This window comes from Eubalaena glacialis, chromosome 1 (genome assembly GCF_028564815.1).
Source record: "Eubalaena glacialis isolate mEubGla1 chromosome 1, mEubGla1.1.hap2.+ XY, whole genome shotgun sequence".
Taxonomy (NCBI): Eukaryota; Metazoa; Chordata; class Mammalia; order Artiodactyla; family Balaenidae; genus Eubalaena; species Eubalaena glacialis.
Window position 1 is genome coordinate 90,185,687 of NC_083716.1, and position 19,824 is coordinate 90,205,510.

The window sequence follows — 19,824 nt, forward strand, 5'->3', positions numbered from 1 at the left end:
TTGCTAATAAAAGGAAAGCAAAAGCACTTCCAGAAGCCCTCAACAGATTTCTGTTTATGTCCCACTGTCCAGAACTCTTTTATTTGGCCACTAATCGTTACAGAGGAGGCTAAGAAAGCAAGTATTTACTTTTCTCAATTTCTACATGGATGTGGACAAAGGAGAAAGGTGTAGGGGGAGAATGTGTTTTTGGGGTGCATGTGTTTTTTTGAATTATGGTTTTCTCTGAAAAGTGGTAATAAAGTTTATGCCAAGCACTATTTACAATAGCCAGGTCATGGAAGCAACCTAAATGTCCATCAACAGACGAATGGATAAAGAAGATGTGGTACATATATACAATGGAATATTACTCAGCCATAAAAAGGAACGAAATTGGGTCATTTGTAGAGACGTGGATGGACATAGAGACTGTCATACAGAGTGAAGTAAGTCAGAAAGAGAAAAACAAATATCGTATATGAATGCATATATGTGGAATCTAGAAAAATGGTACAGGTGAACCGCTTTGCAAGGCAGAAATAGAGACACAGGTGTAGAGAACAAACGTATGGACACCAAGAGGGGAAAGTGGGGGGTGGTTGTGGTGGGATGAATTGGGAGATTGAGATTGACATGTATACACTAATATGTATAAAACAGATAACTAATGAGAACCCACTGTATAGCACAGGGAACTCCACATCGCTGTACAGTAGAAACTAACACAACATTGTAAAACAACTATACTCCAATTAAAAAAAAAAAAAACTTTATTACTACTTTTCAAAAGAACATGCAACTGAATTCACTAACTGTATCACCTCATGTTAAAATTGATAGGGACAAACAACCCACTTCTTATTTATGAAACTGTAATTGGCGACCAAGAAAAGCCATCAGTGTGGCTATAACTCCTGAAACATGGTCCAATCACAAAATTTCCCAGATCTCATTATCCCAAATCACCATCTTCTCCACTCCGTGGTTTGCTGTGTCCGAAGTGGCAGCCACACTTCCGCCAGACAAAGGCTGCCTGCAGCAGTCTGCAGGGCACGGCCCGGAGCATCCTGAGAGGTCTAAGAGGGCTACACGGGGAGCAGGTTCCTCCTGGGGAAATGGGGGAGCCGGGACTATTTTGTTTTATTTACCAGAAATCTGAAGCTCATTTGAGCCAACTGAGAAAACTCTTTGTATGTGAGTGTTCTTTATTAGAAAGAAGTGGACTTTCCCCTAAAGAGCCCATGTTACAAATGCAGAGCCCTCTGGTCTGCCCCAGCTCTCCTGATGCAAGAGAGCAGCAATGAGAACTCAGGAGGAGTGGAAACTGTCCTTGTCATAAACGGAAAACCTTGGATGTAGGACAGCGAGCTCCTCCCCATCCTCTGTTTCCAGTAAATGATGAGTTTAGTGGCCACGTGTCTTGCAAAAGGCACGTTCATGGTAAAACAGTCTGATCCAGGCAGAAACAGATCCTCTGTGAAACAGTTTTTTTCTAGACGCAAAAATGGAAACCCGGTTCCTGTGTTGACCCCTCCTTGTTTCCTTCCCTCGTGCTAGCTGGTTCCAAGCAGGATTGCCTCCCATATACAAATAAAGCACCTCCTTCTCTCCTGGTTTGGCTCTGTTTTACTTCACAGCAGGCGTCTGTGTGTGTCTGTCCCGTGACTAGCTGGTTGGTCAGGAGCTGGGAAGGCGGGGGTTCTGGTTTAGATCAAGCTTCATCTCACAACCACAGAATAGATTTGACCCACATAGACGTGAATGTCGTCAGCCTGGGGGGCACCTTCTGACCAGTATGTCACCGCATCTGCCGACTGTATCCGTGGCTGGGTCCACGGTCCGACTCTGAGAGAAGCCTCCTCCACAGCCAGCGCTCACTTTCATTCAAGTCTTTATTGACCCACAGATAAACTGTCCCTCACGTCCACTGCTGGAATGAAAGCACAAGAAATAACACCTATTGGAAAGAAGTTGTCCTAAATCTGACTGGGTCAAAAATCTGTGGTGTGTTGGAAGTGGCTGCTCTTTCCAGGGATAATTTACATTCTTGATAAAATGCTCTAGCAATTTTCTGTTTTATTTTAATGAGCTTAAAAGCCTCACTTAGAAAACCCACACAGCTGATAGTCACCCTTGAAAGTTGATTAAGGGCCTTGAACCAATCCTGCAGAAAACGTAGGCAGACGTCCTTTTATTGTGTCCAACCCGACAACGGTTATTTCCTTATTTTTCCCCAATAACATATCATTACCAAGAGAGAATTTTCTGCCTTGTCTTAGAGCCTCTCTCCTCATGACAAGGCTGAAATGAACTTTGACATGGGTTGTGCTCCCTGAGAAGCTGCTTCAAATATACTAAAAGATGTATGATCGTGCGGCAGACTCCCTCAGGGCTGAGGGGGGCCCTCGCCAAGGGGAGTTACACCAGGGCAGGGTTTGCAGAAGCTCCCGAAGCCGCTGGCGGTGACCTGGGTCTGGGGGGTGGGTGGGCACGGCCGAGGCTAGAGGTGCGGAGGAGAGCCTTTGGTCTGAGGGCTCAGAGGAGTGGCCGCCCAGCACAGGCAGAAGCTGGTCCAGGCTTGAACTGGGGAACAAGTGAGTCCACACACAGTAAGATGGATAGAGGGGGCAGGCCCAGCAGAGCCTGGACCCAGGGGAAGCCTGGAGAAGAGAGGAAGGAACCGGGCAACGTGGTGTCTATTCCCCTCCAGCCGACAGAGAAGGCTGGGGAAGAGGCCAGGAGCCAAAATTCTGGGTCAGTGACCCAGGGAGGCGACGTGTGCACAGAAGAGACACGGTATGGGCAAACACCAGTCAATATGCCCAGCTCCCCACCACTACACACACCACACCACACACACACACCCTACTGCACACGTACATACACACAAAAACATACAAGCACCACACACATACGTATACACAACACAACACACACATACAAACACCACACACATACATACACACACCATACCACACCATACATGTACATACACCGCATACACACACACCCCACCACACACATATATACACACACCACACTACACCATACACGTACATACACCGCATACACACACCCCCCACCACACACATCACGTACCACGCCACACACACAGACCGTCACATACCACACCCCACCCACACCCAAACGTATACACACACGTCACACCATATCCACGCACCACTCATATGTACACACACCACACATGTACACACACACGCCCCCCACATCCTGCTACACACATACAGTGAAGGAAACCTTGTGCCAGGCAGCAAGAGTGATCCCGTTAGTAGACAGCCTTCCTAGAACTGGGATACTCCATAGGCAAGAGTCCTGGAGCTACTTGGACATCTGGTCAACCCCTGGTGCCACTTGGGGGATGAGTGCACTGAAGGGGAGAAACAGGGACCAGGGGCCACACAGGTCATGGTCCTGCCACCCTGTCGGTCCCAGGCACCAGAGAGCTTAGAACATTTAGAGGAAGGTGCCCTGGAGCGTGGCTTGTGGGATCTAAGGGTGGCACTGTCGAGAGGCCCCTTCTAATTCTGTGGTCCCAAGATTCAACTCTTCACAGCTCAGTTTTCCCACTGCTGTTGGGCCATTTTGAGATGATGCAGTAAAACCTAGTTATACACATATTTGGGGTTCAGGGCCCCTCCCCCAAATTCACTAGTTTAATAAAAAACATGTGCATTATGATTTGTCTAGATACCAGATGTCTCCCACCACCTCTTGATACCGTCATTTTTGTGAAACATTTGTGGTCCTTTTGAGAGCTGGGCTAAGACCCATTTCAATGCCACATCAACAAGCACAATTTAAATTTTATCTGTAATGCCCAAACTAAGTGCCTGAGGAGCAAGTGGGCTGCCCAGCGGGAGAGCACTTTTCTCAGCCCAGACCGTCCCCTGGGCTGGGTGCATCTTTCTCTCAGGGCAGGGAAATCTGTGCAGCCAGGTGAGTTGACAGGTAGATAAGGGACTCCTAGGGCTAGAAGTGTGCTTGTGGTCACTCAGGGCAGAGAGAGGAGTGAGGGGCAGCTCCCAGCCCAGCAGGACAGAGACCTGCCCAGAGGACTATGTCGTCCCTTGGTCCGTCCTGTCTGCGAGAGTCGTAGACTGTCAGACGTGGGTCCAGGTTGACCCCGGCCAGTGCAGGTCCGGGCCCCACCAACACTGCTCCCGGGGCCACTCCCGCTCATCCTCAAGGCCTTGCCCTGCCTTCTCCTTTCTCAAAGTGACTCTCCCTGACCGTACAGGCTAGACCAGGCTTCCTGTTCTATCCTCAGGTTGCACACGGCTCTTCTTCCTAACATTTATCCAAACTGCAAATAAATCATTATTTACGCAATTACGGATTAATTTTGACACTTTGCAAAACTGTAGGTTTCATGAGGGTGGCGACTGTGCCTGATTTTTTTCCAGTTGTCACCTCAGAGATGAATTCCATTCTTGGCATGTATTCTAATAGGTTTTCCATAAACAGTTGTTGGGCAAATGAACAAAAGTGGTACGAAAAGAATGGGTGTTGGGGTCAAACAGACCTGGATTCTTTCTGGGTGACGTTTAGGAAATAGCTGAGCCTCTTTGGACCTCAGTTTTCTCTCCCTAGGTGGTGGGTATAGTAAAATTTATACTGCAGCCATGCTGAAAGATTTATATACCTGGCATACAGCAGCTGCTCCATAAATATTAATTCTTTCTTCTCTTTTAGAGTTGAGAATACAGAATAATGCCTCTTCTTTCATTATCACATTTCAATAAAGAGGAGCTCACGGGACTTCCCTGGTGGTCCAGTGGTTAAGACTTCACCTTCCAGTGCAGTGGGTGTGGGTTCGATCCCTGGTCAGGGAGCTAAGATCCCACATGCGTCGCAGCCAAGAAAACCAAAACATCAAACAGAAGCAATATTGTAACAAATTCAATAAAGACTTTAAGAATGGTCCACATCAAAAAAAAATCTAAAAAGAAAAAAAAGAGGAGCTCACAGTTCAATCTGCCCACTTCTCCTTCCACTGTCTTCTCAAACCATCTCAGCCTGGTCCCTCCCTCATCTTTCCCGGAGGCCGCTCTCCAACTTGCCCATGACCTCACCCCACCTCCTCTTGGCCTTTGACGAGCGCTAAAGGGTTAGTCAATGATTGATCAAAAATGCTTTGTGTGGACACATCTCAGTACCAGTGACTCTAAGCCATTATGACATCCTGCTCAGAAGACCTCTTTCAGGCCGTAACTCCTCACTTATCAGAACTGCCCCCTGGCCTCTGAAACTCCACCTCATGCTTCTTGCACTGTCCCCTTGGACCCCTCCTAGGCTGGCTGACTCCTATCCCATCCCCTCTCCCCCTGGATTTCCCTCGCAGCTCCTCTCCTCACTTTGACTCTCCCTGGGTAAAACACCTCCCACTGGCCTTGGATTATGTGCTGGTTGTGTACTTGTCTCCCGCATCTGTGTCCCCAGCCTGGACCGCCCTCTGGAGCGTCAGAACCGTCTCCCCAAGTGCTCAGCACTGGGTTCCGATAGACACCTCAAAAGAAACCCATCCAGACTCAAACTCTGCGCAGTCCTTCCCCAGAGCTCTTGTACCTCCCGTGTCCCTCTCGGGGGTTATTGGTTTCATCCTTCTCTCAGTAGCCTGAGCTTGGAAACGTGATGCCTGTGCCTTCTTCATCTTTCCTCCAGCCCTCCTATGACGGTATCGCTGTTAGAGTGAATTTTTTGAAGAAGTCCAGCATCATGCCCCACGCTTTGCTTAGAGGTCTTCAATCCCTCCCTCTCCGGGCGTCGCCTCTACCCTCCGAAGTGGTCTTCGGGCTCTAAGCAGCATCCTTCCTTCCCTGTCACTCACTTTACATGGCCCAGACCCAGGCTGGCATCTTGTGTGTCAACTCCAGTTCCTGCAGAGTTTAGCCTGAAACTCTGTGTCTGGGGGATTCTCGCCATCCCCGGGGGGGCAGCCCAGGAGCAGCGGCAGTTTTGCTGCCATCACTGCCCCCCGCTTCCAGCCCCTGGGCTGGCTGGTGACCCCCAGACAAGCCCCATGCTTCCCCACCTCTGTTACTGTCATATCTGTCTCTACCCTTGAAAAGCGCTTCGTTAACCTCCAAGTCCAACTTATTTATCCTTCAAGGTTTGACTCAAGTGACAGGGAGAACCCTGAGACCTTCCCCAGCTTTAAGGGATTGATGTGTCTCACAATCTGAAAGCATTTTGTGGGCACCTTCCCATCTGTCTGAGCCTAGTGAGTGTCTAATGGTCTCCCCAGATAAATCACAAGCTTCTAGAAGATGCTTTTTCTTGGTTGTGTGTTTCTCTCCACGCCTGTCAGAGGTCCTCGCGTGGAGTGGGCCCCCAGTGGCTATTTGGACAACGGCTGGGCCGCTCTAGGCCGTCGTTGGTGGCCGTCAGGCCACCCCCAGGCCACCTGAGCGGGGCTTTCCCCTTCCCGCTGCGCCCATGAGCCCGCACATCCTTGGGGCCTCTCAGAAGCACACCCCAAGGGGACTCCGGCCCAAGGCTTGGGCGGCTGGCCTCGGGCCATCACATCTGGGGGCCGAGACGCATCACACCACCACATGGGACACTCCTGTGTCCCATAACAGCAGCCTCTGCTCGGGAGAACTTCAGTAAATGTGTAACTCGACCGTGTACCGGCTCGGTCTGTCGGAGGCAACAGCGTGCATCGATCTCCCTGGCTTCCTGGACGGAGGCCCAGCGTGAGAGTCGCCTGGCCTGGCGTCCGTCCCTCTAGTCGGGCAGCTGCCTGAGGCCCCCACCCCCACGGCCCGGCGCCGTGATGCAACGCCTCCCCCAAGCCTGAGCACAGGGCAGCCTCGGAGCGGCACGGTCCCCACCCTTCAGACATAAATAGGGCCTCAGCGGCCCAGCCAGAGGAAGAGGCCACCCCTGCCTTGGGGACGAGAGCAGAAGGTAAGCGGGAGCCTTCCCCGCACCTCCCCCTCCCCAGCTCTCTCCGGCCGGGGGGCCTGTCCGCTGTGGGAGGAAAGCTGGGGGCTCTGCTGGGGGCAGGGGAAGAGCTGCCGGAAGGCCACGGCTAAACAGCATCCAGGACCCAGGCGCCAGGGGCCAGTGGTGACCTGGGCTGCAGCGGACGTTACCACTGAATACGCTGAGGCTGTCTCTTCCCCCAGGCCTGGGCTGTCCTTCCTCTGAGCCCACCCTGGGTCTCACCAGGGGACCTGCTCCCCTCAGCGGCAGGCAGGCTGGCCTCTCCCTCTGAGCGGGGCTGGGTCCTGCGGGGCTGGCCTGGGAGAAGACTCACCGTGGTCAGCAGTCCACTGGGTCCTCTTCTGGCCAGAGGGGCAGCAAGGCTTGTGCAGGCAGTGGAGCTGGGGGGAAGGGCAGGCTCAGTGAGCCCGGGGCTGCGTCCGTGCAGGGCTCGGGGAGCGGTGGCCTTGTCTCCTGCAGCTCTGTTGAGGCAGTGCTGGCTCTGGTCCCGGGCTCCCTGAGCCTTGGTTTGCTCATCTATAAAATGGAACCAATGGCAACGCCTGTCCTCCCTTGCTCAGGGACTTGCTATAAATTAAGAGTGCTAATACATCCTGAAAGTGCTTCCTAAACTTTAGAATAAATGAAAAAGACACGGTCTTATTATTTTGGCTCATGAGTAGTATAGATTAGTGCTTAAGCGTGTGGACTGTGGAGTCAGGGGCTCTGGGTTTGAATACTAGATCTGTCTCTTACTGGCTGTGTGACCTTGAGCAAGTCTCTGAACCTCTCTGTTCCTCTGCAAAACAGCACTAACCCATTCATTTAGCCACTACTTGTTGAGTACTTGCTGGCACATTTTGGGGAATGTGGGACACATCAGTGAAGAAAACAGAGCAAGAATCTCACTCCTGTGGGATTTGCATTCATTGTTTAGCGTGGCAGTACACGCTAAACAGAAGTAAAAGAATAACTTAGTGATACAGAGTGTTGCAGGTGACCAGTGCCATGGGGAAGGGAAAGGAGGGCAGGGGGCGTGAGTTCAGAGTGCCAGGCGTGTCGGGGCCAGTCGCAGCATGAAATTTGGCGGCGGCGAGGTGTGGGCAGGAAGGTAGGGCTGCTGTGAGGGCTGGAGGACTTGATCCTTGAAATCACTAGAACGGTGATCCTCCTTATATATGCCTTAGCAGCCGTCCTCACTGTTATCCTTACACACAGGGCCCTGAGAAGTAGGGAAGCCTAGGAGGAGGGGCTGGTGAAGGGGGAGGCCAAGGATGGGTGGGTGGAAGAGAATGGAACCCAAGGAGAGGGCGTCTGGCCAGGCCGGCCGGGTGCCGACTTAGAACCGGGGCTGCAGCCACGGACCACAAGTGAGTGCCAGCAACAGCCTCGGAAATCACCTGAAACGATGCTGTGCCTCCAGGAAGCCAGCAAGGGGGTGCGATTACCTGCCTGGTCCCCTACCCGGGACCCTCAGGCCTGTCACTGAAGGAGTGCTCCACGCTCGGGCCCCAGCGGTTTCCCCGGCGACTTGACTTGCTGTGGCCTTTTACATCCTTTTACACGAGACATCAGCTGGCAACTTAGGCCCGCGTAACAGGAAGCCCTATAAAGAGGGGAGAATCTTCTGTCCCTTGTTTCCGTGTCGTGTGGTTCCTCGTGAGAACAGTGGGTTGTGTCAAATGCCTTGGAAGGAGGGGAGGCAGGGGCTGAGACCGGAGGTCAAAGTTCCCTTGGCAACTCGGCGCCTAGAGCAGGGCGAGCACACAACGTGTGGAAGCTAGTTGCAGTCAGCACGCCTGGGGGAGGAAAGCACGCTGACCGGCCGTGCATGGGTGTGCAGGAACCGTCCAGGCCTCAAGGTGACCTGGAGGCTGTGGTGACGTCCCACAACTCCAAGGAGGCCCAGGCCAGCTCTGGGAGGGCAGGGGGAGGATGGGGAAGGATGCGGAGGCTGAGAGGTAGCCTGGTGGTCCAGCACACCCCTTCAGAACAATGAGGGAGGTGCCATGTAAAAATGGCTAGGAATGAATGAAGCCGTACAGGCAGCATGCATCTTCTCAGTGAGAACCATCGCAGAATAAACGAGCAGAGCTGGCCCAGGAGCTTCCTCTCCCAGGGGTTCGGCCCGCTCCCGTGCTCTTGGCCAGAGGTGAGGCTGGGACAGAATCGCAGGGCTCTTGAGCCAAAAGGGTGCTGGAGACGGTCCCGCCCGTCCCGGGTGACCCGTGTCTAGGGAGAGGTTTGAAACCATTGCGGCACATCCGTGTCGCCTGGGAGAACGCGACACAGACCAGTGAAATCCGGCTGTTGGTGGGTGGGGCTTGGTAGGGTGACAGAGCTCCTCGGGGATTCCACTAGCAGGGAAGAGGGAGCTGGTGTGGGGTTGACACAGGTGAGGGATGCCTGGGCTTCCCCAGGCTGAGCCCATGGTGCTTAGTCCCAGCTGCATGTTAAGACCCCTGGGAGACTAAAAACCCCTTCCCAGACCCCTCCCCAGGGCCCCTTAGTTAGCATGTCTGGTGGTGAGGCCCAGGGCTTCATAGTTTCTAAGGCTTCCCGGGTGAGTCCCTTGAGCACCGGGGGAGAGTAAAGTAGGTTGGAATCGGATGTCTGTTACATCCTTGCTGTATGACCTTGGGAACATTTCTCCACATCTTAGAACTGCCCTTCGTGTGTCTGCAAAGGAGGGAAACAATTCCTTCCTTACGCAATCGTGTAACGGTTAGATAGCATAATCTATGGGAAAGGGCTTTTGTGAACCGTCACGTACAAAACAAATATGAGATCTCCATTCTTAGATTATGCACCATAGCTGGGAAATGAGGGGAACGTTCCCCAGGGGATACTACACAGCTGGATTGTTCTTGCCAGGCTGATTTATAACACAGGAAAAACCTCTGTGTGTGTTAGTCTTGTACTCCAAGCTGGTTTACCACCTACCCTGGGGCTTGGAGGCCCACAGAGACCTGCTGTCTGCCCCACGTTTTGTTCTCTGGGGAAAACTGATAGCCATAACCGTGTGGGCATTTTAGTGCCGTGGGCTGCCACAAGTACCACACGCTGGGGTCTTAAACAATGGAAATCTATTTTCTCATGATTCTGGAGGCTGGAAGTCCGAGATCAGGGTGTTGGCAGGGGTGGCTTCTTCTGAGGCCTCTCTCCTTGGCCTGCAGGCGGTCGGTCTCCTGGCCGTCTTCTCCTTGTATTTTCGAGCGGTCCTCCCTCTGTCTGTGTTTTAATCTCCTCTTCGTATAAGGACACCAGTCAGATTGGATTAGGGCCACCCTGATGGCCTCATTTAACCTACATTACCTCTTTAAAGACTCTGTCTCCAAATATAGTCACTTAAAAAAAAATTTTTTTTAATATTTATTTATTTTTATTTTTTTGTTTTGGCCACGTCGGGTCTGAGTTGTGGCACGTGGGATCTTTTGTTGCGGCAAGCGGGCTTCTCTCTAGTCACGGCGCGTGGGCTTAGTTGCCCCGCAGCACGTAGGATCTTAGTTCCCTGACCAGGGATCGAACCCGCGTCCCCTGCACTGAGAGTCGGATTCTTAACCACTGGACCACCAGGGAAGTCCCTAAATACAGTCACACTTTGAGGCACTGGGGGTCAGGACTTTGTTGACGAAAACAATCAATAAACAATCTATATTAGGAATAGAAAACTCTTTGATTTGAGCCAAACTGAGGACTATAGCAGGGAGACACGGATACAGGAAGCACGTGAATTGGGTTCCACCAGACAACAAAATAGAGGAGGCTTGTAAAGGCAAAAACTGCAAAATTACATAAGCTGTTTGTCAAGAATTAGGATTGGAACTGGCAAGAAGTAAGGGTGTTTGTTTAGCAAGGATTGGTTGGGGTCCAAAAGGTTGCATAGTTACAAGGGGAGACCCTGAGACCATAACGTTGCAGCTGGCAGCTGCTAGCTGATATTATTTTGAGAATGGCTGGTAGTGTCCTTGAGTCTGATAGAGTTCAGAAATTTCAAGTTCTCAGTGATGCAGGAACATGTCTGAAAGCACATCTGCAGTGGCCACCCACCTCCATTTTGGATAAGCCAGAATGACTTCCCCATACCTCAACATGTAAACATTTCTTCCATCAACTTTAACATATGAATTTTTAATTTTTTGCATAAAATCATGATACATTTTTACTCAAAGTGTTCCTTTAAAAATAAGTTAAAATGTTTCCATATTACTCTTTTGTTAAACATGTAATTATTGACCAAAGCATCATATCACTAATTAGCACAAGGTAAAAATAATATAAGCCACTCACATATTCTTGAAGAAAAATGCTTGCAATATTTTGTGAAAACATTTGTTTACATTTTTTACTTGACTTAATGAACCATTTCATATTTTTTCTTTAAAATCTACAAATGTCTTCATATTCAGGCATCCTCACCACTCTAAAATTTAAACAAAACCCAAACCCAACCCCAAAATAAAACCCCGCGAAAGCACAACTCAGCCCGTGACAGTGCAGTGTGCACCTGGATCATATACATAGATATTTTCCACAGAGCTCTGAACCACTTCCTTTCTGACATCTGTAAGACATGGATGGATTTCTCCTGTGCCGACTGGTTGTAGGGATTGTTGCTAGAGGGCATTCAGTAATCCTCTTTCACCCTTCACAGAATATTTCAGGGTCCGCAGAAGCGAGCACCCCGTCAGAGATGGCTCCTGCTGGCCTGAGCCTGGGGGCCTCCGTCCTTTGCCTCTTGGCCTGGGCTCGCCTGGCCACTGCAGACCGGGTGTATATACACCCCTTCCACCTCCTTGTTTACAGCAAGAGCAGCTGTGACCAGCTGGAGAAACCCAGTGCGGAGTCGCCCCCAGACCCGACCTTCACACCCGTCCCGATTCAGGCCAAGTCGTCCGCTGTGGATGAGCAGGCCCTGCGTGAACAGCTGGTTCGAGCCACCCAGAAGCTGGAGGCCGAAGACCGGCTGCGGGCCGTGAACGTGGGGATGTTGCTCAACTTCATGGGCTTCCACATGTACAGGATGCTGAGCGAGACACGGAGCACGGCCAGCGGGGCTGTACTCTCCCCGGTGGCTCTCTTTGGCACCCTGACCTCTTTCTACCTGGGGGCCTTGGACCCCACAGCCAGCAGACTACAGGCGTTCCTGGGCGTCCCGGGGGAGGATCAGGGCTGCACCTCCCGGCTGGATGGTCACAAGGTCCTGTCCGCCCTGCAGACCATCCAGGGCCTCCTGGTGGCCCAGGGCGGGGCCGGCAGCCGGGCCAGGCTGCTCCTGTCCACGGTGGTCGGGCTGTTCACGGCCCCTGGCCTGCGCCTGAAGCAGCCATTCGTGCAGGGCCTGTCTTCCATCACCCCTGTCACCCTCTCCCGCTCGCTAGACTTGTCCACGGACCCAGATCTTGCCGCTGAGAAGATCAACAGGTTCATGCAGGCTGTGACGGGGTGGGAGATGGGCAGGCCCCTGACAGGGGTCAGCCCAGACAGCACCCTGCTCTTCAACGCTTACGTCCACTTCCAAGGTAAGGCCAGCCCTCGGGGGGTGGGGGGGCTCTGCCCCTGGCCGGTGCAGGAGGGTGGCAGTTCTTTGTCTGTACGGATTTAATGTCCGACGTCTCAGTTCAGCTGAGCAGGGCTGGGCCTGGAGAGGGGCAGGGTGGCAGATGTGGAGAAGTACCTGGGGCCACCCTCACGGAGGACGAAGTGGCTGCCCTACTGGGCTCCTTGGATGGGCACTGGCCGAGCATCCGCCTCCCCCGCTGCTGCCCTACTATGTGCAGCTCCTGCACTGCATCCTTTTACTTTCATCAATGAGTCCCCTCGTGATGCGGTGAGAGGTGTGATTGCCTTTGTTTACCAGTGAGGAAACAGACTCAGAGAAACAAAGGGACCGCTCCCGATGGTAGAGCCACAAGCGGGGGTCCCGGGTTCCAAACTCACGTCTCGTGGCCCTGTGGCCCAGCTCCACGCTCAGAAGGGACGGGTTCCTGTCTGTTGAGAAGATCAAGGGTTCTCGTCCTTGAGAAGGTCACTGTCCCATGCAAAAATAACCAGTTTGCTTACATCACTTTCATATTGGGAGAGGTTATTACCAAAAAAAATCCCTAGGACACAAGTTGTTCATTCATTCAAAAACAATCGTTGAGGATGTAGTACTTGCAAGACTCTGAGCTGGCGCCTCAGAGGGGACAAGCAGGGAGGCCGCACAGGCCCCGACCCCAGCTTGCTGACTGTGGTTTACCAGAAAGCTGGATCCCGCGGGCCAGTGCCTCAGCCCCAGAGCTGCAGGTAAGGCGCGCTGGGAAGGTGGCCCGGGGCTCAGCGCACTTGGCGAGGGGCGTCACCTGGGAGAGGACAGAGGGAAGGCCTGGGAAGTGGCGCAAGGCTGCCAAGGTCAGGGCGAGGAACCAGAACAGGAGTGGCTTTGTTTGGCCTGAGCTCAGAAGGAGAGAATGGGACCAGTGTTAGGCAAGGCCACAAAGATGGGTCAGGGCCAGATTTTGAGACTTTGGATGTGATGCTGGGAGTTTGGAGCTGTGGGAGTCTGGGAGCTGAGGGGCAGGCGTTCTGCTCAGAGGTCATCCCTGGCCCGCACTGCGGGGACCAGAGGCCAGGTGAGTCGTTGGAAGGTTGTGCAATTGCCCGGCAAACTCTCCTGGGAACAGGCCCTGAGGTCTCGGCTCTGTGAACGGAGGGGTAGGCTGAGGAGGCTGCAAGTGAGGTGCCATCAGGACGGGCAACTAGCAGAGCCGAGAGACAAGAAAGCAGGCGGTCGGAGGGCAGGGCCGTGGGGACAGGGGAAGGCTGAACAGAGCGCGGTCCTTTTCTTACTCTGACAATACCCTGGAAGGCTGAAAATCTGCAAAGAAAAGGCCTCCAGCCTGCCTTTGGGAGCAGGGGGAAGGCGCTAACCCCAGGAGGGCCCAGGTCCCCGCGCTGACAGGTCCCGGGAGCAGAGTCCAGGCAGGGGCCACGCAGCCAGGGGCGGCCGCACCCCGTGGAGGGTGGAGGGGGCCTGTGAGCTCGGCCCGCCGTCCCTAAGAGGAGCCTGGGAGGAGAGCTCAGTGCGAAAGGGCTGCCCCCCAAGAGGCAGAGCCAGAGAGCCACTGGCGCCAGAAAGGGCCACACCAGTTCTCCTAACCTGGCGAGACGTCCTTAATCTCTGGATGAGGACAGGGTGCTGTGTTCTTCAGTGGAGCAGAGAGTAGCGGGCAGCCACCCTCGTTTCTGACTCCCAAATCTTTTTGGAGGCAGCATCCTTCTTTCCCTTTTAGCTTGTTGGTGGAAAAAATTTAGTCCTTCTTTCCCTATACACTAACCAGCCTCCTGCCAGGTCTGTGGGCCAGCGTGGAGGTCCCCTGGGGAGCCAGAGGACGGACACTGCAGCTCCTCGTGCGCAGCCCTCCCGGAAGCCGACCTTGTCTGTAGACACAGGGCTCCGAGGATGGAGGACAGGGCAGAGGCTGGGTGCCCTGGCCACTCCCTTCTCACAAGACCCAGGCTCCCTGCCCCCAGCTCCCTCCCCCATCTCTCCTTGGAGACCTCGGACTCAATAAGAAGGGACCCCAGACTCATTTAAGTCACCTCTGCTCAGACCTCCAAGTGCCAGGTGCCCCGGGGCCACTGTGATGGGCTCATCTCTCAACCTCACCTTGTTCTCCCAGGAACACCCACACAATGGGTCGTTCAAGGGGCTGGGAGGACTGCAGAGGGAGGGATACGCTGGTGTGCCCCCGGGTGCCAGCGCCTTCAGCAAGCTGCTCAACAACAGCTGAGCCGGCTGGCAGCTCAGCTCCGCCACCCCCATGCCACAGCCCGCCCCTGGGGGTGGGAGGGGAAAGGGAGGGCTCACCCCCCCTCAGGGCGCAGCACAGAGGTAGCACGTAGCACTTCCGCTCACATCCACTGGTCACTGGATCGTCTGTCTGTCCCTAGCAGCAAGCAGTACCGAGAAACGTGCAACTATTCTGTACGCTAGTATAACGGTGGACACGCCATTGAGCGTTTGTCCAAACCTGTAAAACGTCCAGCGCCAGGCGTGAATTGTGTGAACTCTGGAACTCTGGGTGACGACGATGTGGCCACTTCGGTTCCTCAGTGTTACCCAACGTACCGTCTAGCGGGGATGCTGGCAGTAGCGGGCTGTGTGCTGGGGAGGGGGGAGTAGGGGACATACGGGAAAGACCTGCACTTTTCTTGCAATTTTGCCGTGAACCTAAAACGGCTCTAAGAAATAAAGTGGTTCTTCTGGTTTGTTGTTTGTTTTTTAAAGTGAGCATGGCAGAGCCCAGGCTTGGGGCCAGGGCAGCTCTGGGTCTGAGTTTACCTGGTTATTAGTGCTCGAGCTGGTTTCCTTTGTGGGCCTCAGGTTGGGGCCTGGCGTGGACTATGCCTTCAACACTGGCAGGTGGTGGATTTTGCAGGAGGAAGAATTGATGGTCGTGGGTCCTGGGGCTCGTGAACTTCGGGGGCCAGGAAAGTGCAGAGCAGACTGGGGCTGGGGCAGGGGTGATGCTTTGTCAGGGAGGGGGGAGGGAAAGGGGGGAGGGAAAGGGGGAGGGGAAGGGGAGGGGGAGGGGAGGGGAAGGGGAGGGGGAGGGGAGGGGGGAGGGCAGAGGGAGGGGGAGGGGAGGAGAAAGGGGAGGGGGAGGGGAGGGAGAGGGGAAGGGGAGGGGAGGGGGAGGGCAGGGGGAGGGAGAGGGGAAGGGGGAGGGGAAGGGGAGGGGAAGGGGGAGGGGAAAGGGGGGGGGAGGGGAGGGGAAGGGGAGGGGGAGGGGAGGGGAGGGGAGGGGAGGGGAGGGGAGGGGAGGGGAGGGGAGGGGAGGGGGAGGGGAGGGGAGGGGAGGGGGAGGGGAGGGGAGGGGGAGGGGAGGGGAGGGGGAGGGGAGGGGAGGGGAGGGGGAGGGGAGGGGAGGGGGAGGGGAGGGGGAGGGGAGGGGAGGGGAGGGGAGGGGAGGGGAGGGGATGGGGGAGGGGGAGGGGAGGGGAGGGGGAGGGGAGGGGAGGGGAGGGGAGGGGAGGGGGAGGGGAGGGGAGGGGAGGGGGAGGGGAGGGGAGGGGGAGGGGGAGGGAAAGGGAAGGGGAGGGGAGGGGAGGGGAGGGGAAGGGAGGGGAGGGGGGAAGGGGAAGGGGTCTGCGGCCCAGCCCTGCACCCAGCCTTCCCTCTCCCGACTCTTCCCTTCCTGTCTCCTGCCGGGTCCCCAGGAAAGATGAAGGGGTTCTCCCTGCTGCCGGGGCTCCAGGAGTTCTGGGTGGACAACACCACCTCAGTGTCGGTCCCCATGCTCTCGGGCATCGGCACCTTCCACTACTGGAGCGACACCCAGAACAACCTCTCCGTGACCCGCGTGCCCCTCAGCGCCAACGCCTGCCTGCTGCTCATCCAGCCGCACCGCACCCCCGACCTGCGGCAGGTGGAGGCCGTCACCTTCCAGCACAACTTCCTGACCTGGATGAAGAATCTCTCTCCCCGGTACGGCTCCGGGAGACTGCTTGGACCCTCCTGGGCTGCGCCCCTGGAGAGCGGGGAGCTGCACGGACGGCTCTGCCCGGGCAGTGGGGGGCACGGGCGGGCGTGGGCGCGGTGTGGGCCGAGCCCTGGGCGCCCAGCGGGTAGGGTGGCGATGGCGCCTGAGCACCCTCCACCCAGCAGTGCCCCCTCCGTCCGTGGACCCAGCTCTTGATTTGTCTTCTCTCTCTGGGGGCAGGAGAGGTAGGGGACGAGGGGGCCCGCTTTGCCCTGTGCTTCCGTTTACCCACAGGGCTGGGAGGCCCACGGTCCACATGCCCTCTGAGAGGGGACCTCGGCCGTGTGTGATCCGCTGCATTCCAACAGCTTCCGGGGGACTGACTTTCCAGCAGCACTGGGACCCCTTCAACAGCCCTGGGAGCAGGGGGGCTTCTCGGGGTGCTGCTCGACTCCAGGACTCCCCTAGTTTGCTGCCTGGCTCATCTGCTCCTCTTTCCTACTGTGACGGGAATAAAGTAATTCCCCTCCACTGGGGCATTACACTTGCTTACATATCAGGCCCAGAGCAGCGGGTCCGGAACTCTGTTCTGAGACAGGCACCAAGGGGCACAGAGGACCTCCTGAGGTCAACTCTTTTGAAGTCATTTTTTAACAATTGTGGTAAACACATAACATAGAATTTACCACCCGAGCCATTTTTTAGTGTGTATCTCTGTGGCATCAATACCTTCGTATTTTTGTGCTACCAACCATCAGTCTCCAGAAACTTTTCATCTTCCCAAACTGAAACTCTGTCCGCATTAATCACTAACAACTCATTTCCCCTCCCCGCAGCCCCTGGCGACCACCCTTCTACTTTGTCTCTATGAATTTGACTCCGCTGTGTACCTCCTATAAGTGGTATCATATAGTATTTGTCCTTTTGTGTTGGGCTTATTTCACTGGGCATAACGTCCTCAAGGCTCATGCATGTTGTATCATGTGTCAGAATGTCGTTCCTCTCTGAGGCTGGAGAGTATTCCGTTGTGGGATCTGCCACGATCTGTTCACCCATCCATCCGCTGATGTACACCTGGGTCACTTCCACCTTTTGGCTGTTGTCAATAGTGGTGCTCTGGACATGGGTGTACTGTCAACCCTGTAAGGGTTTGGGGCATCGCTGGAAACATCTATGGGCTCTCAGGGGTGCCCAAGGAAGGCAGAGGTAGTACATGGAGGTGAACTGACTTGACATAAGTGACATGCCCGGCACAGAGGCTGACACTGTACCTTCTCCCCCTCCCACGGGGAGCTCACCACTGAAAGGTAGTCAGTGAGACACGACGCGTTATTTTAGAGGACAGCGTTTTAAAATTAACCAAGTACGCTTTCAATGCAGTCAACCTAAAAAAGTAGAAAAAAGAATAGACAACTATTCACATCAACCCCCAGAGAGCACCGTTGTTAAATACTGTACATCCCTCCCACAGAATTTCAAAGAAAATGAAGGGTTTTTTTTGTTGCATTTGTTGCTGAAAATTTTCCCGAGACACCCTAGCTGGGTGAGGGTGGTAAATGCCCCCTCCTTCGGGGACACATGCCACCCAGCTTCCCAGGTCTTCCGTGAGTCCGGTGTGGCCTGGGGCTTCATAGCGGGAGCTTGGTAACCATGTGTCATCTCCCCAGGGCCATCCGCCTGACCGTGCCCCAGCTGACACTGAAAGGGTCCTACGACCTGCAGGACCTGCTTGCCCAGACCAAGCTGCCCACCCTGCTGGGCGCCGAGGCGAACCTGGGCAAAATCAGCGATGCCAACCTCAGAGTTGGAAAGGTACCGTGCCACCAGGGTCTGTGCCTGACGTGGGCTCTGTCTGTTCCCGGAGTTGGGAGGCACGGGCGGGAGGGACACAGAGGCGGCCCGGGCGGCAGGAGGAGAGAGAGGAGCGCATGGCCGGGCGGCTGGGGGCCCAGGGTGGCAGAGAAGAGACCAGAGCTCTCTGGGGCTTTCCAGGGACAGCTGGAGAGCGGCAAACCTCTCCCCACCACGCGTTCTGGGCTCTGTCCCGCCTGGCCCAGCCTCGGGTCCTCCCCAGATCCTACAGCAGGGTGGGGACCGGGACCCGGGGAGTAGTGCCTCTAGGCCGGCTGCTGGCCCCGCCACACAGCTCCCGGCTTCAGGGACGCACTTAGCAGTAGACGGACGGTCCAGGGGCACAGGGGGCGACGGACGCCCGCAACCGAGAAACGTGTGCACGCTGGGAGGGAGGGGAGGCCGGGCGGCTCACAGTCGTGGGCCCGGAGCCCTCTGCGCTGAGTTCACAGAGAGAAGCACCCGCCCGGGACAGCAGGGGAAGGTGGAGACGGGCAGGTTTGGGGGACACTTTGGGGAGGAGCCGTCACATCGTGTGAGTTGGGCCGAGGGAGGGCGGGCAGGCTGGAGAGTGGTGCTCCCCCGGGCCCGGCCTTCAGGAGCGACCCCCAGCCTCGCTGCTTTGCAGGTGCTGAACAGCGTTCTCTTTGAGCTGAAAGCAGACGAGGGAGAGCAGCCCACGGAGTCCGCACCGCAGCCCGCTGGGCCCGAGGTCTTGGAGGTGACCCTGAACAGCCCATTCCTGTTGGCTGTCTTGGAGCGAGACTCGGCCGCCCTGCACTTCCTGGGCCGCGTGTCCAACCCGCTGAGCGCCGCGTGAGGCCCGCCGCCCGTGCGTCACCGCCGGTGTCACCGCCCGCCCCCGTTCTCTTCCACGGAGTCCACCGGGGGCCGGGAGCGGCCGCTGCTCCTGGGAAACGCGCGCCGTGTGCGACGCGCATCCTTCTCGGGCGGCTGGGGGGATGCAGGGCCACGAGCCGTGCTCTGTACAGGCCACTGCTCCTGAAGGAGCCTGAACACACCAGCTTGTCTGTGAACCCGAAAATGGTGTCCTTTTTCACCGAGGACAGAAATCGGGCTTTAAAATTAAAACATCCCTTTCTCGTAGCCCCAGGCTCACCTTTGGCTTATTGAGTGTGACGATGACCTGCAAGTGGTCCACGATGCGTTCCTTTCTCCGGGTTTCTCAGTTTTTCTTTCCCCTGATACTTGTGGTTTTTGAAAAACACATGACGAAAAAAAACACACGCGTCTGAATGTACGTTAGACTGTAATCCCATGGCTGACTATCCCTGTGTTATTAATAAATGTCTTGCAACAATAAGCAAAAATGAAAAACTCTTTCACTCAGCAGCAGCAGGACAAATGTGTGCAAGGTAGCTGACAGGCTGTACCGACAAAAGGGCCTTTTAGGCCTTGGAGCCGTGTTCGGATGGGGCTTTCATGGAAGGCACAGGCTGCCCTCAGCCTCATCTGGACAAGTTCCAGGTGATGGTGACCAGCTGCGCACACCCCGCTGGGAAGCACTGGGCGGGGGACAGCCGGCGCCCGTCCTCCCGGACGCCCCGCGGGATTG

The 19,824-nt window shown here is 55.3% G+C and overlaps 1 protein-coding gene across 1 annotated transcript; it reads left to right on the forward strand.

Moving 5' to 3' along the window:
* The first annotated feature begins 6,697 nt into the window (after positions 1-6,697).
* Positions 6,698-19,559, forward strand: AGT (angiotensinogen). The gene is made up of 5 exons (XM_061198748.1): positions 6,698-6,912; positions 11,585-12,452; positions 16,135-16,402; positions 18,065-18,209; positions 18,877-19,559. Exons 2-5 carry the CDS (start codon positions 11,624-11,626, stop codon positions 19,066-19,068), a joined length of 1,434 nt encoding a protein of 477 aa, XP_061054731.1. The 5' UTR covers positions 6,698-6,912; positions 11,585-11,623; the 3' UTR covers positions 19,069-19,559.
* Positions 19,560-19,824: the final 265 nt, after the last annotated feature.